Here is a 20,925-nt window from a genome sequence, read left to right as displayed (position 1 = left end):
TCGCAAGGGGGAAGAGGCAAAACCCTCACAGAGGAAAGCCGAACACCACCCCAAGAGGAAAACCTGGACGTGGTAGAGGGAACAAACCCGCTCCCTCCCACTGAGAAAACACAGGTAGGTGGTCGCCTGTATTGGTTCAGGGACCAATGGACCTTCAGCCCTTGGGCACACAGTATTGTGTCCAAAGGTCTGGGATGGAGCTGGATCAAGGAACCTCCTCCTCTAAACAGGTTTTACCAGCCACCCTCATCAATCCTACGAGATTATGTGGCAGAATTGCTCAACAAACGAGCAATAAAGAAAGTAAGGCACCTAAAATTTCAAGGCAGGTTATTCACTGTTCCCAAAAAGACTCAGATCAGCAAAGAGTGATCTTGGATCTGTCGCGTCTAAATCTCTACATAAAATGCGACAAATTTCGCATGCTTACAATAGCTCAGGTACGGACTCTACTTCGCGTGGAGCCGTCACCACCTCCATCGATCTTTCAGACGCTTATTATCACGTCCCCCGTTGCGCCGAACTTCTCTCAGTTCCTCGGTTTCAGACTCGGGAATCAAGCCTACTCCTTCAAGGTCATGCCCTTCGGTCTGAACATTGCGCCCAGGATATTCACAAAGCTGGCGGACACGGTAGTTCAACAACTCCGGTCCCAAGGGATATCCCTAGCAGCATATTTGGACGATTGGATAATTTGGGGCACCAACAGTTCTGGAGTGTCAGAAGGCCACGTCCATAGTCATCAACTTCCTAGAATCGTTAGGTTTTCAACTGAACAGAGAAAGTCCTGCCTGACTCCGGAGTCCCGGTTTCAGTGGCTGGGCCTCCAGTGGGATCTGTCTGCTCACACGTTATCTCTCCCGCCTCCCAAGAGGAAGGAGATAGCATCTCTCACCAGAAAATTTCTCAAAAATCAATCAGCATCCCACCGATCCCAAGAAAGGGTCCTTGGGTCCCTTCAATTTGCCTCAGTGACAGACCTGCTCTTAAAAGCGAAACTAAAAGACATAAACAGAGTGTGGCGGAGTCGAGCCAATGTCAAGCTCAGAGACAAGGTCTCCTCCATCCCTCAAATCTTGAAAGACAAGACTGCGGCCTTGGACCTCAGTCAAGGGCCTCTCAAGTCAGTTCCGCTTCAATTTCCCCCTCCGGCACTAGTTGTCCACACAGACGCTTCCCTAAGCGGCTGGGGGGATATTCCCAAAACAAAAGTACAGGGAACGTGGTCCACAATGTTTCAGCAGTTCCATATAAACACCCTGGAAGCTATGGCGGTCTTTCTAACTTTAAAGAAAATCCGCCCCCCCAACCGGATTCATATCAGGTTGGTATTGGACAGCGCAGTGGTAGTTCATTGCATCAACAGGGGCGGCTCCAAATCAGGTCGAGTAAACCAAGTAATGGTTGCTATCTTCTCCCTGGCGAACAAGCACGGCTGGCACCTGTCAGCCACCCACCTAGCGGGGGTACGGAACGTGGTGGCGGATTCCCTGTCCAGGACTACTCCGTTGGAGACGGAGTGGTCCCTGGACACGGAATCTTTCAAATGGATTTGCCGCCAGGTTCCTGGTCTCCAAGTGGATCTGTTCGCGACAGAAAGCAACTTCAAGCTCCCCTGTTATGTGGCCCCCAACCTGGACCCTCAGGCGTACGCCACGGATGCAATGACAATAGATTGGAACAATTGGGAGAAAATTTATCTGTTCCCTCCAATAAATTTACTGCTGAAAGTATTACACAAACTCAGGACATTCAAAGGTCAACTAGCCCTAGTAGCCCCCTATTGGCCGAAGAGCAATTGGTTCCCTCTTCTTCAGGAACTGGGATTGCGGAGTCTTCGATTCCCAAGCCCATACTGACCCAGACAGTACAAACCAAGACTGTGTCAGCTTCCTCAAGAATTCAGAATGCCCTAGTTTTATGGACTTTATAAAATTCGCAGCCCAAAAGGGGCAAACATTGACCCTGTCAACACTCTGTTTCTTGAGTCAGATAAAAGAGATTCTACTCTTAGACAATATGATTCAGCAGTCAAAAAATTAGCCTCCTTCCTAAAAGCATCTGAAGCCAAAATCATGACAGCTAATTTAGGAGTTTCTTTCTTTAGATCACTGTTTGAAAAAGGCCTTGCTCCGCCACTATTACCACAGCCAAGTCAGCCCTGAAGAAAGTATTTCTATACGGCTTTAAAATCGACCTCACAGATTCCTATTTTTCATCCATCCCCAGAGCATGCGCTCGTCTGAGACCCGTATCACGCCCACATTCTGTTACGTGGTTTCTCAATGACGTCCTTAAGTTAGCATCAGAGATAGATAACTTTCAATGCTCTTATCAGGATCTGTTAAGGAAGACCTTATTTCTGATTAGCTTGGCCTCAGGTGCTAGAATCTCAGAGCTGTCGGCTCACTAGAGGTGATAATTTTGTGAACTTCCTCCCTTCCGGAGAGGTCCTCCTTTCCCCTGATCCTAGATTTTTAGCCAAAAACGAAGACCCACAAGACAGGTGGTCTCCTTGGAAGGTGGTGCCCCTTCCACAAGACCAGTCTTTATGTCCAGTTCATACACTTAAATCTTACCTTTTAAGAACTCCACAGAGTAAGTCGGGTCCTCTTTTTATCAGGGAGAAAGGTGGTACTCTATCATTGAATGGTATAAGACAACAAATTTTGTATTTTATTAAACAAGCCAACCCAGATTCAGTTCCCCAAGGTTCATGATATTCGAGCAGTTGCTACTTCCATTAATTACTTTCATAATATGGATTTCTCAGAATTGACTAAATACACGGGTTGGAAATCACCTCTAGTGTTTAAACGCCACTATTTAAAAATCGCTCAAGCCCTGAAATTTTCTACCATAGCTGTGGGAAGTGTCATCTCCCCACCTTAACCAATCATATCCTTATCCTCCTTTCCCCCCCGCCCGCCTGCCTCATTTACTTCTCTGCTTGTCCTCCTGGTTGATCATGCCTCACTGCCTTGCTCCTCATATTGATGTAATTTGTCTCTGTTGACTGGAAACTGTAATCTGACGTGTTACGATTGTATTTTCTTGTGGGGTACTGGGCGGTTTTTGTTTTGCTCCATGTACCCCAGATATATGTATGTGCACTGTATGTTTTGCTTGCCAATTGGTTGATCTCTTACGTGTTTAGCTTAAGTTTGCGTGTGTAGCTTTAAGATTGTATGTGTCATTTAAGATTGTATGCACCATTGTACCTATCCAATTTTCGTGTAATATTGTGCTTTAGTAGTGTTAAGTGGTTTTGGGGACCCCTTCCCCGTCGTGCGGGGGGCTTCCCACTCTTTCTGGTTTTAAGTCTTTGATGTGCCTTAGGTTTAAGTTTAGTGTTTCTCACATGTAAGAGATTCCCTCATTAAAACTGCTTTGGTAATTTATGTTTTTTTTTTTTTCAGATTACCCTGTTTCCTCCTAGTTTGCAGCCTTGGCATGATTCTCTGTCACTATTTCACCGGCTGACACGGGACTGGACTCAGAAAAGGGATTTTGACAAAGGAAAAATCTATTTCTGAGGAAGGTCCCGTGTCACCCGGTGACCCTCCCTGACTCACCTATGGCTCCCCCCCCCTTTTCTTGCACATGCCAAGTCTGGGGTTAGTGCTAGCATGGAATGAGGTAGGTGGCGCTGGTGTCGCCGTCCTGGCGGGTGTTGGGTGTAGGGGCTGTAACGGCTCACCGCTCTGTTCCGGGGGTTTTGATAAGGAGAGATCTTTCGAGTAAGTCTCCGTGGTAGTGATCTTTCACTCACCCTTCGTTATATCGACGTCTTCCTAGAAGACGCTCGACTGGGGGTAGTAACCCCAGCTTTCCTGAAAGCTCTTTTTCTCTGGTATATCTAGCATATTATACCTAGAAATTCTTGCTGTAATGGAATTTCACCGGGTGACACGGGACCTTCCTCAGAAATAGATTTTTCCTTTGTCAAAATCCCTTTATTACGTTACTCAGCAACACTTTACATTATTACATTACTCGTCGTAGCGAATACAAAGTTTACTTTATTACATTAATCGGCAACACTTTACATTATTACATTACTCGTTGTACAGGTGAGTAAAACCAAAGATGTAAGTTCACTACTGTAGCCTAGAAAAAATCAGTTCAGTAGCGAACGTTAATATCGGTTCGGCAACAAAGCAATGTTTATAATATAGTACGTCACTCAGCAAAGTAGTTAAACAATTAACTGCAGTTTTCACTGTAAAAGCAAAAATTGATATACCAGTCTCCATTTAGTAACAACAAAACAAGGAAAAAACTCATCCTCAAAAGTTTTCAGCTGAAGCTACTCGACTTTCAGCTTGAACACCAAAGTCTGGTTAATAACTGGCGAAAAAAGAAAAGCTGCTGCCGACACCTGATGTTAACACCAGACGTCGCAGAAACAGACTGAGGATTCTCTGCTTAGTCGTTCCTAACTATCTTGTTAGGGGGCGAGACTAGTCGCCTACACAGAACATTGGTGTCGCTACCACCAAATTTGAATTTAAGCTACTGTGAATAAACGAAACTAATAGCTATGTAATTACTTGGAAAGTTACTTATATAAAGCCTTAAATTCTCACACTCGATCCCCCGGAAAGAGCCCAGCTCTGAAAGTGCCACTATCCGTTCTCTTGAACACACCAGAAACCTTACTCTGAAACGAAACCTTAAATTCTCAAGCTTGATTCCCCGGAACGAGCCCCACACTACAAAGTGCCACTATCCGTTCTCTCGAACAAACTAGAGACTGTTCTCTGAAACGAAACCTTAAATTCTCACGCTTGATTCCCAGGAACAAGCCCACACCAAGAGTGCCACAACCTGTTCTCTGAAACAAACCCATAATCCTTGTGCTCGATTCCCCCCAGGCCAAGCCCTGCACTACCGATTGCCATCATACGTTCTTTCGGACATACCAGAACTGGTCCACAGACCAAACCTCCAACTTTTGTGCTCGATTCTCTGGAACAAGCCCGCATGCCTGTGCCACTACCCGTTCGTCTGAACAAACCTGAACTGTCCCCCAGAACAAAGTCTCACATGAACCGTGATCTACCTGCCCCTTAAGTGCCACTCCAAGTCCACACCATCTGTGACTTGACCTTCGGTTATCCCCAATCCACACCATATGTGCCCAAATTGCCTAACTGCGCCCTGCCCACGACAGAGTGCCATTTCAACTTCGTGCCATTGTTCCCTTTTGTGTTGGGTACACAGTCACCGAAACATCTGGTTCAAGGGAGAATGGTTCCATTGTCACAATGCCAGGTCCATTTTTCACAGAGATAACATCTTCTTTGCATGGGTCATCAACAATCAATATGGAAGGTGCAGAGGTCATCAACTTTAAGGGACTAAGAGGATCTGGAGGTAGAGGGGGATCAGGAGGAGATTCCCTAATACAACCTAGAGCACTTTCAAAATTTTCCTCATTTGTCACCATGGCTGTATTCGGTCGAGGAGAGATTTGAGGTACATGAAAAAAGATACTATGTCCTCCCAATGCCTTGGGAGGTAAAGGAAGAGTCCCCATAGGATCAGAAACATCCAGAATGTGATCATTTACATAAGCAGGGCCTCAGAACTGAGTTATGATGGACTTTAATAACTCAGTCATTTGTCCTTTTGAGTTTTGTCCCACCAAGAATAGGGCTGCAAGTCACCCTGCATGTGCACTAAAAGTGGTGAAAAAAGTTGGCAACTTGTGCAACCTGCATTGCACATCCACCAGCCAGAGAGCTTGCAACCCTTATAGCGAGTATGGACCTTACGGTATATCTCATGACTAGGATGGTTTCAAATGCGATGCTAAAGAGGCACTAACCTACCAAACCTCCCTAAGAAGCAAGAGAAAGTTGGGAAGTGTAAATCACAATAGGTAATACTGAAGAGGGACAAGTGGGTCCACTAAGCAATAGGGTGGGAGATCACTTATCTGTTACCTATACTAAATCGATGCATCATGTTCAAACAACAGTCATTACCATAATCAATTCCATGTGAAGGCTGTCAATGATACAAGAAGAGGGAAGCAGGAAAACTTATAGGAAGAAAAGTACTGTAAAAGGGAGAAAGTTTGCCAATGATTAGTTGAGCTCCCTGCAGAAACTGAAGACACAAATGAAGCATTTGATCCCCGCAAAGGGCACCCACCACCTCAACAAGGGGTTGAAATTGGGGGGATAGGATCCACAACCAGCTGAAAAGCTGAAAAGGACCCTCTATAAAAGCGGAAGGAGAAGACACATCAGACCAATATTACCCCTTTTGAGAGGACTGTGACAAAGTTCCTTAAATGGACTGTACCAGACAGGAAGTCATGATCCAAAGGTACCAAGGATAGTTAAAACCTCTACCCTTGAGCCTAGAACTAACCATAAAACCAATCAAGCTGTTTCTGTTGGCTTATCTAGGTGACCAGGAGACACTACTGGTCATGTGCTGGACAGTAATGGATGGCAGGCCAGAAGGTACCCTGCAAAGGAAAGTAGTCATGGTTGTGATAATCTGTGACTTGTCAAAGGCTTGTACCAGAACTGTGGCAGTTGATAGTCAGGTGAAGTGCAGACTCTTCCTTTCACATCTCCAGAGAGATACATAAAAGACAGGAATAATCAGGGTCAGCCATCCTCTCCTGAGAAGACTGTGATTGTGCAAAAGCAAGCTTAGCATGTGCATGAGGGATTGATCATGAGCACGATGGCAAACTGATATGTCCACTCCTCTCACAGTCAACCGCTCTCCAAAATGGTTACACTGATCCCTGTCACTCCTTGAAGAACAGCAACACCTAAATGAAGACAACTTAGCCTTTTTGCAGAAGGGTGCCTTCTGGGCCATCTGTGTCTGCATCATCCAGCCCAGGGACAGGGAAGGTGAAGAAGGTGGTGTGGAAAAGGAGAATGACAAAAAAGATGACTGCTCCAACATTTTCCATATCCCCAAGGATTGAGTTGAAGCAGGCACACTTGTGGGGACAGGAGTTGCAACAGGAGCTGAGGGAGCAGCAACAGCAGGGTCATCAACAGGAAACTCAGGAACAGAAGGAACAACAATGGAGGCTACAACCAAGGCAGAAGTATCCACCAAGATGAAGGCAGGTGTTGAGCTCTTAGCCCTGACTAAGTGCTCTAGGAAGGCAGTAAGGGACAGAGTCCCTGTTAACCTCAGAGGAGACCACTTAGCCTTCACCAACTCCATCTTGTCAAGATTGCTCAGTCATTAGAAAAGCAGAGCATGGGAGGATGGAGTGTTCAAGTCGGCCATTGTCTAGCCTGAGAGTAAGTGAACAAGGAGGCAAGATCCAGCCACCATCCAAGGGGCATAAGTATGGGTCACAACAGAGAATGATCTTCAAAGGTTGGTCAATTAGAAAAGAGGTGTGATACAATCAGAAGACACCAAAGGAACCTTCTTGGATCAGATCTCTTCATCCCATACCTCTCCCACTGGGAAGATGACAAAGAAGACACCAATATAGTTTAAACAGTGTATATTCCTAAGCCCTGCAAAAAAGCAAAACAGAATTAGGATTGACGTAAAGCTCCCATACACCCTGTCATATTTGAACATTTACATTGATCACTTTCTCCAAGGAGAATCAAGCATCATCATTTATACAGGAATACATAATAAAGCCGTCATTAACAAAGATTCAAGGAGTCAAAATGAGAAGACTCGAACACTTCAACAACAGTTACAGTAGAGTACAGCAGAAGCAAAAATGTTTATAGAGTAGTGTGGCTACAAAAAAAAAGTGTCAACAACTGAGCAATTGGGTGGGTGAAAGCTAGACCAGCTTTCATCAAGGGTCTGCCCACATAAAAGATGGGGGTTTATATGCTCAGTGGAAAAAATTAACAATGTTCAGGAACAAAGTTGTTACTTGTTTGATAACAAACAATAAATGCTCAAGTACCACTATTACCATCATAGGAACTGCCTAGAGGGATACCTGGCCAAGTGAGGGTTCCTTATTTGTAAGTCCAGGAAGGCATATGTAAACTAATGGGTTGGGTTAAAAACAGGTTTTGACATAGGAAAAACCTATTTTCGGTAGTTGCTGTTGGGTCCTCAAGGAGTTACCTTCCCTCCATGGTCTACCAGAGCTCCATGGTGACCAAACTAATATCAAAGAATTCTCTTCTAGTTGGTCTTTTTGGCCAGGTATTGTGTCGTAATGATTAACATTATAACACGTGATGGAGTATATAATGGACTCAAAGATAAGAGGGCAACTTTCCCTTATCTTCAGCAAAGCTGAACCCAGTTTGTCCAGCATCAAAGAACCTGCAAGAAAGAGAAGTGACTATTGCGAATGTGTGTCTTCCCTCTTGTTTACAACTGGCCTGTTAAAGACCAAGGAGCCATTACTCTCTGTTGGTCACTGCAGGGTGATCCCTAGCCCAAATCCCATGCCTTTTTTTCAGGGAAGTTGGAGGGTTTTGAGGACTCAACAGTGACCACCAAAAATAGGTTTTTCCTGCGTCAAAACCGAGGTCAAGCCACAAATTTCAAGTCCCATTCTTTATTCCAAATACGTATCAGGTTTTGGTACCAAGTAATAAGAAACTATACACAAACTTACATTTTAGGATGCAGTTCTACAGTGGCTTACCTAAGCATGCTGGGTTTGGTTGTAATACTGTCACCCTTCCCCCAGCGATAGTTAGCATACTCACCGTCAATAACACCCCTGGTTTTCTGCTGTAGCACCTAGGGGTTAGGACTAACCATGCCACCTACTGATGCACAGTGTAGTCAAATTTGTTTGAGAATGTGGCAATAATTTAACTGATGACCAGCCTGTACATTTGGAGACTTCTTCGAAAGAGACATTTCTGAAGAAGGCCAATGACGTACAGTACTTACTTTCATAATATCATGTGACCTAGGAAAGGAGTATAGATTTGTCTTTTTAATGAGACCCTACAATCACTCTCAGCCCTTGTAGAGAGAGTGGTTAGCTTGTGCTAGGGTGTAGGAAAATAGGACCCTCTAAGATGTTTGCTGTGACTTCTAGGTAAATTTTAAGTGCTTGAACTGGGCATAATGTCTTGTCTGCTAAACTGAGCTTTCTCATAAGAATAGATTTCCTTTTTAAAGGATCCTTATTCTTGGCCAGGAATGATGGGCCAGGGGACAATAATAACTGATGGTCAGTTGTTTGCGTGATGCATCATCCCCGTCTAAGAGAGCCCAGTTCACTAATATGAGCTCCTGGTGCTAATGCAATCAAGAAGATCGCCTTTTGTAGCATGTGTTGTGGTTGTATTGGGTCCGCTGAATTGAGGGGTAGATAGAAGTCTAAGCACCTTGTTCAGGGACCAAGTACTTGGAAGCTGTTTGGGAGCGGGTCTTTGTAGAGCAAAAGACTACAGAAGGGAACTGACAACTTCTATACTGGAGTCAATCCCGAATCCATAAAGCAAGGGTTCCGTTAATGCGACCTTGTATGCCATGACTGTTGTAACCACAAGGCATGTGTCTTCAAAAGAGTATATAAGAAAAATAAAAAGTGTTTCTATAGAAATCTCAACTGGGCTCTCAGTATGGATATAATCTAACCATATCTTCCATACGGACTGGTATTGCCGGATAGATGATGTCCGTAATTTTTGCACTAGTACATAGCAATGTTGGTTGAGTAATTTTCATAATAGATATTTAAAATATCATACGTGAAGGTCTCGGCTCACAAAGGAGGATGCATAAACAACTTTTCCTCCTACTGTCTGGGATAGAACAGCAGACAATAGTGGAATTGATCTTTTCGTCCATTGTTGAAGTAATAGGAACCAATGCCTGTTTGGCCAAATTGGCGCTATTAAGTAAGCTGTTACTTTGAAGGTTAGAAGTTTGCTCAAACCCTTCGAAATCTGGGGTAATGGAGGAAAACAATAGCATCCTCCCCTTATTCCAGTCTTTAGGGTGGCATCTCTTGCTGTTGCTTGACTGTCCAGGTTTGAAGACATATATTTTAGGAGTTTGTGATTCTTGTATGTGGCAAACAGGTCCATTTCTGGTTGTGGAAGCATTTTGGCTATTGTTTGAAAAGAGTGGTTGTCCAACATCCACTCTGTTGAGGCTGTTGTTTTCCTTGATAGAGAGTCTGCTATTACAATGAGACCCCCCTGTGAGGTGAATTGCAGACAGGTGCCACTTCCTTGCTTGCGCCATCCAAAGGATGGCTAGCATTATCATATTGAGAGGTGGTGAATGTGATTCCAACCTCTTGATACAGGACACTGTAGCCATGCTGTCTCTCTCTTCTGGAGGCTTGAGTTTTTTGAGAGACAAAAATACAGCCATCAGCTCCAGGAAATTGATATAAGAATTCCTCAGAGTAGCTGATCACCTCCCTGCCACCTGACACTCCTCCCAACCTGTCACTCGTACAGATGGAGGAGTTAGGGTGAACTGTTTCGCCAGAGATTCCTTCTGGATCCAAGGCCGAGGTATCTCCGCATCTTTTTTAACCTTTTGATGAAGTTGGTCTTGCATCTTTTTTCTTGCATGTGAGAGCCAGAATTTGTTCACATTTTTAGTTGCAATCTAAGTAATGAATCTATTACTGATGCGAACTGCAGCAGGCCCATCATACGTTCTGATTGCCATCTGGAAACTCTGGGCTGTGCAAGGAGCCTTTTGAGGACTTGCCTTTTTCTGTTTTTAGTATGATGGGAAGAGACAACAGGCCATGAAAAGTATCCCTACACAGTCCCAGCCACAAGTGTCTGCTGGGCATGAGGCCGGGTTTTTTTCCCAATTCATTATAAAACCTTTTGACTGTAGTCTGTTGACCATTGCTCTTAGGTTTTTCAAGCACTCTTTTCTTATGGGTCCCCAGATCGCCATTACTTGTATTGCTTTTTGTTTGAGTTCTCGAACAAATACCATTGCTAATTTTGTAAAATATTCTTTAGGCAATGTTTAGCCCAAAGGGTATGACTGAATCTGTACGTATCTTTCCCTATCAGGAACCTTAGGAAAGGGAGAAGGAGAACGGCGATAGGGACATGCCAGTATGCATCTTTCAGGTCTATAGAAACTGTCCAAGTCCTTTTTGGAATGATTCAACGTACTTAGGCAACGGTAGTTATCAGAAATTTTTGGCAAACAATGTGCTTGGTGGTGAATATACGCATGTTTCTCTATGGACCCCATTACCAGGGCCTTTCTGCACATATAAATAATGCTGTCCCCACACACGGAAAAACTTCCATTGTCTGTGTTATCGAAGTCAACCCCCAACCATACAATTTCTATTGGTATCTGCCTCTTCCTTTGCCTTTGATAAGAGATTCCAAGAGTTGCTTTTCCTTTTTCCCCCTACAAGATGGTTTTTGGACCTTGTGAAAAAAAAAGGATGTCCTTGTTGTTGTTTTGTTGTTGTTGTCCCTTTGTAGGGAATTGTCCCTTCTGACCACCTACCTGTTTTTTGAGGAAAACTTTTGGGGTGACTGAAGGCTTATATGATTTTTTATCAAAGTGAGCCTTTTTTTGGGGTTGGGTAAAGGGAAATTTTGGGTTCTTTGTTTCCTGAATTCCCCTTTCCCCAGAAGAGCATGCACTGTAAAATTCTGTTGGTGGGCTGCTCATTGAGTTGAGCCACAACAGACTCCTCAAACAGATCCTTACAGAAGGGGTTAAAATATAATAATACATGACATTGGAGAGTGATCTGGTGAAGCCCTCTGATGCTTCCATTAGTGCTTTTATGCACCATTCTAGGAAGTTTACAGAGTGCTTCCTGTCGGGTTCTCATAAGACTTTTGGCCTCAACAGCAAAAATTATCCTGGAATCTTCTGGAAGCCTTTTGGTGGCAACTTCCAGCAAAGAGGTAGAGATTATAATACTATGGAGTCAGAGTCCTGTATAAAATTCTGCCATGGCTATTCCCTCTGAGAGTCTTCCCATAGGACTCCCAAACTGCTGCGTAGCTAAATCTAAAGGGAGTGTTTTCCTTTCAAAAGGGAGTTGTAGCGTTGCCCATTCCTTGGTGGAATTTCCTGAAACTGGGATGACTGTGGCAGATGGTTTTAATTCTGCCATTGTCTCTTGTTTTTGGTCACTACAAATTCTGAAAATCTGTCTTCACATGATTAATAATTTTGAAAGTGAAGGGACAGAAGGCTGGGGCTACTTGTTAAGCAACATGGGTCCTATTCAAAATGGAAGTAGAGATCCATTTTTTGTTGAGCTGGTGAAGGGTGAATTCTATAGCTTTTAATGCTACAGGCACATGTAAGAAAATGTTTGTTAAAGGTTTCTCCATGTCTGGTGAAGATGGTACCAGGTGCCATTCTGTATTAGGGAATGCTGCCCTGTTTCTAAATTCTACATGTGCAACTACGATCATATTTTTTCTCTTATTAATTAAATACTTGCCATTGGGAGAGAAAATGCACGTTGAGGTATCTAGCCAAGGATTATCAATATCATTAGGGGTGTGTATTGGAGCCCCTGTTATATTTTGATCTGAAGTTCTGTATTCAGAACTGACCATTTTGTTGTTTTAAGTTGGAATTCTAAAATCACACCTTGTTTGGGAAGCATTTGTATCCACACTCACTTTTCAGCTACAGGATGTAGTCCTTTTACATTTTGGGGTGTACATGACCAACTTACTTTCCTTTTCAGAATCATGCTTCAGGTCCCTCATATATTGCCGTTCTGTGGCAAGGGCATCTTTGATGGTACTGTACTCAATTTCTTTATGGAATTGATCAAATGCCACAAACTGTGTATCCTTTTGGGGGAACCTCTGCAACTCTGAGCTTCAGCAACTGAACTTTAACTGCCTGTTAATCAAGGGGTAGAAGTCCTGGGTAAGTTACTATACCTCTCTAAAAATGTAGTAACTTCAGTCAGAGTTAGGTGGATCCTAGTATCCCTTTTGGGGGAAAGATCCTATTGAGCAACGATGGTTACATGGGGAATAGAATTCCTTCTGGGATGTTTCTCCCTTGGCTAGCTAAAATTTGTGTCCCTGAGCCTTCTGGGTTCAGCAGGGTTATTTCAGTGGCAATATCCACTCCATATTTTTTAGCAAGAATGTCAGCCCCATGTAAAGATTCCTCTACTTCCTCTGCGGGGTTAACCTGGGAGGTACCGGGGACTGATGTTACTGGGTTTTGACCCACACATAGAAGTTGTTCTGAGAAAGGGTTAAATAACTGCTGCCATAGTTCTGCCGGAAAGATATAATCTCTCCCTTCCTCACCCCTATTGAACCCTAGGACCTATCGATAGAGCTTAAAAGGAGTTGTTTCGTCCTTAAAACTTGCTGCCAGGAGCATGCTACAAATCTTGCCCATATCTGGCGACCAAGCAAATTTTCCTTGTTTTTTTACAAGGACTATGCTCATGGCAGGTGGTATGGGCCGTACCCACTGGCAAAAAATGAACCTAGCAATTTGCTATGGAACACTTGAACTGAGGATCCTGCATAATGGCAGCCCTGTAGTGATGTAAAACAAATTTTTATTAGAAGTTAGTTAGTATTAATTGTTTTTAAATGAGGGACACTTCTGTAGTTCCTCATATAGTTTCCACATTACAGGTTAGCTTGATTACAAGTGTGTAGTCGTAATATATTTAATTAAATATCTATGTTAACTTAAACCCTCTAAGGTTTAGGTTACTTTTCATACCTGTATATGGCTGTATTACTTATATGATACACTGTTAGTTCTTTTGCAATGGCTATGTGAAATTTTTAATTCTAATTGTCATGCCGTTCAGACTAACTGCTATGAACTTCTTTGTTTACCTAACCCAAACTAGTGTTTTATATAGCTTAGGTTGATGCTTCTAGTACAATCTACGTTAAGCTAAGAACAGAGGCTTTCTTAGGAGGTTCTCACTTAACCTATTCTAGTCCACTGTCTATTCTAGGCTTATTTAAAACTTAAGGATATAAAACATACAGAAAAGAATCCTCTTATAATCTGGCTTTCTGTTTTATGTGGCGGAGACTACCCTTTTGTCTGATATTTGACCACCACTGTTTTAGGCTAATAGGATATTCCTTAAAAAAAAGGGGTTCCTACTTAATCTGGTTAGGCCACAGCCTGTTCTAGGTTTATATCACCTTTAAGAATACAGTATAGGCCACATAAGACCCTACCAGTATGTGGTCTTATAGATATGCTAACAAGCTGTAAAAAAAAACAGGTTATTTTATTGAGCCTAGGATACTGTTTATATATAATCCTAGGCTTATTTGCTCTTCCTCAGCCTAGTACAGGGTGTTGCCTAATCCAGACTATTATAGGTCACTCTTAAGTGTATAGGCTATATAAAAACAGAAACTTATTAATATGTAACCTTATAGTTAGTCTAGTATTTTTTTGTCTAGCCCAGGTTGTTGTTTATATCCAATCCTAGGCTATTTGGTCTACTATATAAAACAGTAACCTACTAATGTGTAACCTTATAGCCAGGCTATAACTTACTCTAATCTAGGCTACTGCCTAATCTGGATTATTTAATTCACATTTAAGGCTATGGGTTACATAAAACACAATTACCTTAGTATGCAGCCTTAAGGCTAGCTACCATCTCATCAGCACAGATTACTATTTCATCTAGTCCTAGGTTACATGGTCTAGGCTAACAATTTAGTCCAACAATTTAGTCCAAAAATGGGAGGTTTCCTAAAAAGTTATTATTTAATATCAGGTAATACCTAGTCCTGGATTATTTAGATCATGCTCAAGGACACAGGCTTATGTAAAAGTCAAAATTATAGTAATATGTAGCAATTTATTTTCCCCAGATATCGTTATTATCTGATCCTAGGGTCCTTGGTCTAAGCTAGGCCACTTAAGGATATGTAATCCTATGAAATAGGCTACAGACAACATCCACTATTAATCTAGTCTAAATTATTCTCACTTACTGCCAAGATTATTGTAGACATCATATAATCTAAAAGGATTTTCTATATTAATGATAAGTTGTGGAACATTTCTTTTAGTTAAAACTTTTAGTTAGAATTTTAAAAAATTTTCACTTTACAAAACTAGTAATCAACGAGCAGGGTTCTGGCTTTCACAAAGTTTAAAACTAAAACTTTTAACTGGAACTTAATATTAAGCACTTATCTTGCTATTTTTTGTTTCCATGACCCTTGATAATGAAATTGGAGGAAAAAATCTCATTTTTTTGGAGCACTGGTAATGATGTAAACCCTTCGCTATAGACCAACAAAGTAATGATTCCTTGGTCTTTAACAGCCTGGTTGTAAACAAGAGGGCAGACGTGCATGCGCGATAGTCACTTCTCTTTCTTGCAGGTTCTTTGACGTTGGAAAAACTGGGTTCAGCTTCACTGAGGATGAGGGAAAGTGCCCTCTTACTTTGAGTCCATTATATACTCCATCACGTATTATAATATTAATCATTACGACACAATACCTCGCCAAAAAGACCAGCCAGAAGAGAATTCTTTGATATTAGTTTGGTCACTATGGAGCTCTGGTAGACCATGGAAGGTAACTCCTTGAGGATGAAACAAGCAACTACACTATCAAAATAATCTATTTTGAACTAATACAGTTGGGTTAAATAACTCCATACCTTGGTGTCCCAGTTATGGTGATAGCCAAGAGTCACCCACCTCAGTTTCTTCAGGAGGTTATTTTTCTTTCCTTCAGAACTGTTTAAAATACAAGAAGAAAACAAGACTCATTAAAAACATGAAAAATACCAATTACTGTACATTAAAGATACTCAAAGTAGTCTAAAACTTACCTATGGAAAAAATCTTATTTGAAGATTAGTGACAAGACAGTTATTTAACGGTAAACAAGAGGGGTGGGGGAACCCATGCACTCACTTGGCTCACTTTACCCTCTGACAACAGGGACAATTGCGGGGTTGATTAGAGGTGGGGCTAATGAAACACTTCAGGTTGTATGATTAATTGCAGACTTCTGGACCTTTTTGAATGAGTGAGGAATCGTAACTCATACAAAAATAATCAAGAAAGAGTCTAAAGAGTCGCTCAGAGGCAGTAAGGCAAAGACTGGAAAAGGCTTTGTCTTCCTGCCAGGGTCTCCTTCCTCCCCTTGCTAGAGTAGGAACGAGTGGGATTGCATACAGTATATGATTCTTCGAAAGAAAAAGAGAATGGGTGCTCAATGTGTAAGCTTACTGCATCGGGCATCAGTTCCAGCAAGTGTCGCTTTTAGTCCCCCTTCTCTGCCTGAAGGAAGATAAGCAAGGGGACGAGGAAGGAGGAGGAGGAGAGACCAGTCACTCTCGTAATCCCTCTCACTTCCAGAACTGTACACCTTAGGCGAGATGCTAGCTGTCCTCTTATAGGAGCTGGGTAAGAAAACACTATTTGTTGAGCAGCCACCACAGGTCCAAGGAAAGGGGGGTTCCAAGGACTCATCAGCAAAAACCCGAAGGCAGAAAGACATAAATGTGGTCTAATGAGAGCACATCTCTGCTTTCAGACCAACAGAAACTTCCAGAATGTGAGGGATGGACCAAGCCATTGACTTCATGAACTCTTGGGCGGAGTGTACAGGTGCCATCAACATGGACACTTCTTTCTTGGGTGAGTAGCACTAGCGCAATGTTTTCGACATCCATTAGAGACGTCAAGACTTCTTCGGAAAGTACCACAGCACCATTACAGGACAAAGCAGTGACTGATCTGGATCATCAACTACTGATCTGGATCATCAACTACCAAGTCCAACGGGGAGGGGATCATGAAGAACTCGAACCTGGCAACAGGTGCTGACGGGTTCAGAGTTTGCTACGACATCCGAGACAGAGTTGAGCTACTGATCGCCATCCCTTGAATGCTCACAGCAAAGAAGGTCCATGAAAATCGTCAATCCTCTTCTCCAATGACAGAGCGAGACGAGAGATGGTCTTGGGAGTTGGAACACTGTCTGACGACTCTTGCAAAGGCGTGTGTGGAGCACAAGACAGGAACCCTAAACATGAGTCACATGCCGCCCAGTGGCCAAAGGTTCCTGGAAGAGCAAGACCGATTGAAGCTTCTCGTCAGTAGCTAAATCTCGACTGAGGAGAAAAGGGCTACTTTCAGGTGAAAAACTAGGCTGAATGTGGACCTAAGTCTTCACAACTGAACCGGAGAGAAGCAACTCTCGGTGAAGAAGACGACCAAGCCCACGACCTGCTGAAGAGTGGACTGACCACAGATAAAAGTCCCGTCAGTGACACCAACAAGCGAAGATGGCTCCAATCCCTGGGTACTGCTGCAGAGGATTGATAGAGATATCCAGCAATCTCTGTTGCTGCTCGGTGAGAAGTCTATGGTTGCAATGGAAGCTGGATAGTCTCTAGCTGTGAAGGCACAGGGATTGCACTGCCTGAGAACAGCTTCGCATGTCGCTGCCACATAAGGTCGGGTCAGGGAGGAACTCTTCTCGGTGCCTTGGAAGCAGAGCTAACAGGTCAAGCAAAAGGCAAAGTCTTCCAGCATTCATCTAAATTAGGGGTGAATGACACTTTGTTGAACACCTTGCCAATTAGACAAATACGAAGGGAAGATGAAGACACTGAGGTTGTCCCACCCTGTCAGCATGCATCACTGTAGCAGCCTGTGGGTCTGGTATGATGAAGCAGAAGACCTGCAGACTTCTTCTTGTGCCAGCGGTGAACAGAAAGATGATAGGGAGCCCTCAAGTCGAGCAACCTCTCTGTGAAGAATCAAGTGAAGGGAGCTCTCTGTCCCCATCACTTGATGCCAGAGGCTGAGCTTGCCCGCTAATACATCCCACTGCCTGGAATGTATCTGGCTGATGGCTCCACAGAGTGCACCACAGTTCACTCAAGCACCTGCAAAGTCAACTGAAGCAACAGGAGGGAAACAAGACACTCTTGTATGTGGACATATGCCACTACAGTAAACCCTCCATATTCGAGGTCTCACGATTTGCGGACTCACCTACAGTAAACATCCTGTATTCGCAAGGGATGAGTACCGCAAACCCCTGCGAATAGCTAAAATCCGTGAATACTTAAAACCCCTCTAAAAACACTTAGAACTAACTATTTTAAGTTTAAACACAAAAAAATACCCTCTAAAAATGCTTATATTTGAGTATTTTAAGTAGTTTTATCACAAAAAGTGCATTTAGTCATGAAAATTATATGAAAATACAATAAATAGTGAATATTTCTCAGTGAAAAATACCGCGAATGGGCAAATTTTCCGCGAATACACGAGTCCCCATATAGTGAGACCGCGAATACAGGGGTTTACTGTACTCGCAGATTTCTCTATGGAACATATATACTGTATGTGTTATTCGCTGAAAATTCGCCCATTCTCGGTATTTTTCATTGAGAAATATTCACTAATTACTGTACAGTAATACTTTGATCTTACATGATTCGAGTTGCGTGAATTCACACACACGAACTTTTCACTGGAACCTAACTAATGGGCATATGCGATTTTTTCACAGACACATGAAATTCTGAGAAACCCTGCAGGAGTGGTTATGTTTAATTTTTGAAGTAATTTACAAGTTTTCATGCTTTTATGTGTAAAATCTGTATGAAAAATGCATTTCATGCTTTTGTGTAAAATCTATATGAAAAATGCATTTCATGTCTTTATGTGTAAAATCTGTATGAAAAATGAATTTCATGCTTTTATGTGTAAAATATGAAAAATGCATTTCATGCTTTCATGTGTAAAACCTGCATGAAAAATGTATTATTTTGATTTTAGTACATGCATAAATATGATGCAAAGGTAATTTCAGCACATTCAGTTAGTGTACTTTTACAAGATGTGATACCCATTTGCAAAGTTACTGCACTTACTGCTTGTTTAATGTTTGAAGTACATTTATAAGTTTTCATGCTTTTAACTGTAAAATCGATATGGAAAGTTTACATTTATATTTTTGTACATAAATATCATACAAGTATTACGTCCATTCGCAAAGTCTTTGTCACAAGGACTTTACATGACCTTGAGATGAGGTTGTTCAGTCGCGCTCATTTGATAAAATGAATTCGTTAATGTAATATCAGAGATGTAACTAAGAGTTCTTTGAAAATTACTCTGTTAACCTCGGAGAAAAGTGATGGTGCAATCTGCATGTGCATGTAATTACAGCACATTCAGTTGGTGTACTTTTACAAGATGTGATACCCTTAGCTGCACTTTTCAAAGATGATACCCCTGCAGAAAGTGTGTTTAATTTTTAAGTACTATTTTATAAGTTTTTGTTTTTTTAGGTGTAAAATCAGAATGGAAAATTTGTATTTATATATTTGCGCATAAATACGATACAAAAGCAGTAGAGTTACTGCATTACAGTATATGTCTCTCTCTCTCTCTCTCATTCGTAGTTAGTGCTCAAACATATTTCACACATTATTTCTCTGTACGTCATTACCTGTACAGTATATAATTCTAAATTGATTGAATTTTACCTGTAATGTACTACCATCTACGAACATTAAGTACATGTTTTCGCTATTTTATTTCGTTATTTGATTTGTACCTTTGTTATTACTGTGATGCAAGAATTTTACCTAGTGATGCAAAGAAAACGGTTTTTGCTCTAAGTGAAAAAGAAAATGGCATCCCATGAATTAGGGGTAACATTAGTATACATACACATCTACTGTAAATGCGCTATTATGAAACTGTGCAGTACTAAATTTTTATGTCAACCATTTATTTCTTTTTTAAAGGTAATAAGCTCAATTTTAAATAAAATTACACTGACTTTAGTTCATTTAAAAGTTAGCTTAATACTTTGGGAGCATGATTAGGATCATATTTAGTATTGTACTTAAACTCTAGAAATAAACATTTATTAGCATTTTTAAAGACCATGCTAAACTTAAACAAAAATTCACCTTGCGAGAAGGGCTCTGGAACCTAACCTCGCGTAAGTTAGGGGTATGACTGTATTTTCATCTCATTTTCATGACTAAATGCACTTTTTGTGATAAAACTATTAGAATACTCAGTAGTGCTTGAGTTACAATAATTCACCTTACAATAATTCGATTATGCAATGGGGTAAGCAATTAATACCAATATGACAATATTTGTAAAATATTTTAAAATTTCCTGCGGGTGCAGGCAGCAGCGTACAATCAGGCAGCGAGAGAGACCAAATTACTATAGACCAACAACTTTTCCTCCATCTCTTTATCCCATCTTCTAGTTAAAAAAGTAAAAGAGAATGATAAAAGTATTGTTAGTAATGTTATACTTTTGCATAAATGCGTACAGCCATAAACAACCGACCGAGAAACTGTTGTTTTGCTTATCACCGAATCAGATAACAACAGCTGATTCATTTGTATTTCCACCATCGTATGGTAATACACAATTACCGTATGTTATAGTACAAATGACGTTAAGTAGAATAGGACCGATATATTTTTACATTATACCCTTATTTGGTATGGATAAAAGATCGGCAAGAAAATATACTGCTAAATTCAAGCTGCAAATTGTAGCTGAAGCTGAGGAAACAATGTTCAAACTGCTAATGACCATAAATTATCATGCATCAGCAACATGGATGAAACTCAACCATAATTAAAATATGAAAGAAAGTATTTTAATCAAAAGTACTGGTCATAAAAGAAAACACATTACTGCTATTTTTACGCCCATAAACAATAAATACGTAAAGTTCGTATTATGATGGAATCAAGTGAAAATAGCGAATGGAATCTTAATTTTTTTACACAAAACAAACCAAAACGGCCAACGTCATCTAATAATGAAAAAATAGCTAAATTAATTTCACAACGAGACATATCCAAGTTATATTTCGACTTAAAAACACCTCATACAACGAAAAATAATCTTGCCCCATATAAAGTATCTAGGGATTCATTTACGCTAACTAGAAGCATGAAAAGTGCTCTGAACCGAGTTAA

The 20,925-nt window shown here is 41.5% G+C and overlaps 1 protein-coding gene across 4 annotated transcripts in view; it reads right to left on the bottom strand.

Annotated features, from left to right (window-relative positions):
* Positions 1-20,925, bottom strand: part of AlkB (alpha-ketoglutarate-dependent dioxygenase AlkB) — a 314,842-nt gene that overhangs the window by 107,688 nt on the left and 186,229 nt on the right. For all 4 annotated transcript variants that reach the window (XM_067097311.1, XM_067097313.1, XM_067097314.1 and 1 more), the window contains exon 5: positions 15,595-15,673. In XM_067097311.1, coding sequence (XP_066953412.1) covers positions 15,595-15,673 — 79 coding nt within the window. The remainder of the gene's footprint in view (positions 1-15,594; positions 15,674-20,925) is intronic.

The sequence above is a fragment of the Macrobrachium rosenbergii genome, chromosome 54 (genome assembly GCF_040412425.1).
Source record: "Macrobrachium rosenbergii isolate ZJJX-2024 chromosome 54, ASM4041242v1, whole genome shotgun sequence".
Lineage (NCBI taxonomy): Eukaryota > Metazoa > Arthropoda > Malacostraca > Decapoda > Palaemonidae > Macrobrachium > Macrobrachium rosenbergii.
The sequence above is the reverse complement of the archived record's forward strand: the minus strand, read 5'-3'. Positions and strand labels throughout refer to the sequence as shown.